Source organism: Aplysia californica, unplaced genomic scaffold (assembly GCF_000002075.1).
Source record: "Aplysia californica isolate F4 #8 unplaced genomic scaffold, AplCal3.0 scaffold00428, whole genome shotgun sequence".
In the NCBI taxonomy this organism is placed as follows: domain Eukaryota; kingdom Metazoa; phylum Mollusca; class Gastropoda; order Aplysiida; family Aplysiidae; genus Aplysia; species Aplysia californica.
In genome coordinates this window covers 149,700-152,647 of record NW_004797698.1, presented here as the reverse complement: position 1 = coordinate 152,647, position 2,948 = coordinate 149,700, and the positions used below count along the sequence as shown (strand labels likewise).

At 40.5% G+C, this 2,948-nt stretch overlaps 1 protein-coding gene across 4 annotated transcripts in view; it reads left to right on the top strand.

Annotated features, from left to right (window-relative positions):
• The window catches only part of LOC101864082 (RNA-binding protein 25), a 69,384-nt gene that overhangs the window by 52,219 nt on the left and 14,217 nt on the right, over positions 1–2,948 (top strand). For all 4 annotated transcript variants that reach the window (XM_005104609.3, XM_013086029.2, XM_005104607.3 and 1 more), the window contains exon 3: positions 405–455. In XM_005104609.3, the coding sequence (XP_005104666.1) occupies positions 405–455 (51 nt within the window). The remainder of the gene's footprint in view (positions 1–404; positions 456–2,948) is intronic.

Below are 2,948 nucleotides of genomic sequence, written 5' to 3'. Positions count from 1 at the left end.
TGTTGTTGTTGTTGTTGTTGTTGTTGTTGTTGTTGTTGTTTTGGGGGGTTTTATTTGGGGGGGGGGCGGTTTGTTTGGGTATTGCTTATTTCTCTAAAAATAACGATAACACTCGTATTTTTTTACAAGTGTTCACCGTCGTTGTCTGACTTTAACAATGCATCTGCCAAATAATGTCAAACACTTTTTATGCGTTTCTTATCATCATAATATTACTCATCACCGTATCTGCAATCGATAAAATAAAAAATTAGGATTAAGATGAGTTGTGGCTTGTGCTGCTATTGCCAACGACAGACCAAATTTACCTGAGCAGAATTTGCTACATTTTGAGTAGTTAAAAATCGTCAGTTCCACAATGTATTGCGCCCTGTAATTCTAACATTTTTCCTCTTCTGTTTCAGGTTGACGGAGCAAAGTTCCTCTTCGGAGGTGAGGCAAGGCGAGTGTGTGAGGTAAGATTTTCATCCCACGCTTTGCAGAGAAATATGAGTGCACCTTGCATACGTTTATGCTTATTTTTGTCCATGTGTTTGTTGACGTCAAAAAAAAATATCCTTTAGAATTATTCACGTTCGTCTGACGGCTTTTCTATTCTAATTTGGGAATGGTTGGAGGGCACCACTGGTAGGTGTGGGCGGTTGGCGAATGCTCTGATGTGGTTTGCTCCTTCTTTCCTATCAAACATCTATCGCCCTTATCTCCCCTTCTTCTTTTTATATTTGTTACTCTCTTGTAACATCTCTAATCTTCTGGCGCTCATATGACCTTATGCAGTTGCGAACGCTGTAAAACCTCTACTAAAACTTAAAAAAACTAAACACTGGTAGATCCTACTTCTCTACTTTCCCTTCGTTGTTGCTGCCTGTACGTCTTACTTTTTCCCAGCTCAAAATGACCATTTTTGTGTCGAAGTGCAGTTTCTTGTACTCGAACTCAAACTCATTCGGTAGGTTATAGTATTTTTGGACGTTAACAGTAAAAGGTCGTCCCTCCCTAAAAAAAAAAACAACCTAAAAAACCCCGCGTTTCTTAAGTAGCTTTATGACTGTCTGACGTCATACAACAACAGTGTGACGTAGGGAAAACCATATTTTGTAAGTTAATCACCTATACACGTCAACACGGTATTACGAAAACACCGCCCCAGAATAGTAATGATAGCTACCCACAAGAGATCCTTTCTTCTAATGAAATCAGCACGCAACCAGCTAAGCGAAAATGTCGAGACGAAAGCCGACTCCTTCCTTTCCTACTTTCGTGGGAATGAGGTATAGTATTATGATAATCATGCAGCTAATATTCATAGACTTGCATTTTAGTTTCTTAGACTGTGCATTCTGACGTAGTTCCGCTTCACTGTGAAGCGTACTACTTGTCTATATCAAAGAGTCTACATAACAAGAGGGGCCACTTCTCTCTTTGAGCCAATTAAAAAAGTGTCCTCAAAATTCGGTGGCGCCCTCTTCGCAAAAGCGCACCTTTAGCGAACAGAGTTATCCTACTTGAGTTACAAAAAATCAAAGTGAAACTGGCAAGTTTTTTAATGAATTTCGGAAGAACGCTTTTTAAAAATGGTTACGCTGACAAAAAAAAACCTCTTCCGGAGGAAAAGGTGATTGTTTTCTTCGTTTAATTTAACTTTAGAATGAAAGGCGAGAGTCCATTAAAATTTTTTAAAACTAAAACTCTGTACTGAACGAATCCGAACTGCTGATGAACAGCAGTCGATCTGCGCACGCAAGGAGGTGCTATTCCTATTCTTCTTTTGGAAAAACGAAAGAGAGCTTCAAAACAGACTGCAGCGCCATCTGAAGCAAAGAGCATACTTCCTGCGGACACTTTTTTGGCTGAGTGGCCCATCTTGTTATTTACTATCTTTGTCTATATTTTGTAGTCAAATCAGGGTCAAGGAGGGAAAAGTACCGTGCGCACTCAACTATAGCCAGATTAGTATTTGCCCTTCACACTTTTGGACGGACATGGTGCGCACACTTCGCAGTGAAGTTTTTAATAAAGGGGATAACACCTCAGGGGAGTGTAGTTTACAGTCTAAGAAATTATTGATTTTATTGTAATTCAGGTCTACATGTATTATAACTGCACTCAGTTATTTCTCATTCCCCTACAAATATTTGCACGAGTTCAAGAAGCGCTGACAATTAGTTTTATAGAGTTCTTTAACCTAAAGTCAGTTTCCTCCGGGGATCAATAAAGTGGTATTTATTTAGTGTTCATTTATTTACAGTTCCTATTTTAGACCAAAATGCACGAAAGCGGGGTAGTTTTTAAGGACAGAACATTAATGTTCACTACAAGATGTCTCAAAAGTTGTCCGACTGCACTTACAGTTTATTTTTAAAAAGACACTCTGTTTTTGGAGAGAAGGAGTGTGGATGTTCTTGCGTTTGTGTGTGTCAGCGAAAGAGAAAAGAGTGTTGGGGTTAAGATCAGTGGCTGTGGGTAGTGAAGGGCTCACGGGCTTGAGCCCCTACCCCCTCCCCAACCACCACCCCCAAATCTATCCCAAAGTAAATGAAAGTTTCTCCATAATGAAATAAGCAGTTGAAACCGTTATGACCGCACGCAATGAACACAGAGCGAACAACCTGGCGGCTTGCTCGCTTATCCAATCACTGTTGTCCCCGCTTACAACTATAGTAACCCAGCAGCCAATCAAATGTCTTTAGGGCTCAGCAAAGATGAGCCCTTTTCCCACAGTCCGTCTTTAATGAAACTCTTCTTGTAAAAAGATAGAAGACTGGGAAAAAAATAACACTGTACCGAGGGCTCACGCTCTCCTAGCCCTGGCAATGGGGTGAAAGTTTACGACACACTTTCCCCTACTGACACAGATACCTATGCGCTCATTGGTTCTTTGTTGGGATGCGTTCAACTTTCTCGACTACACGGCCTAATCCAGCTCATAGAAGTATTATGTTTGAAGT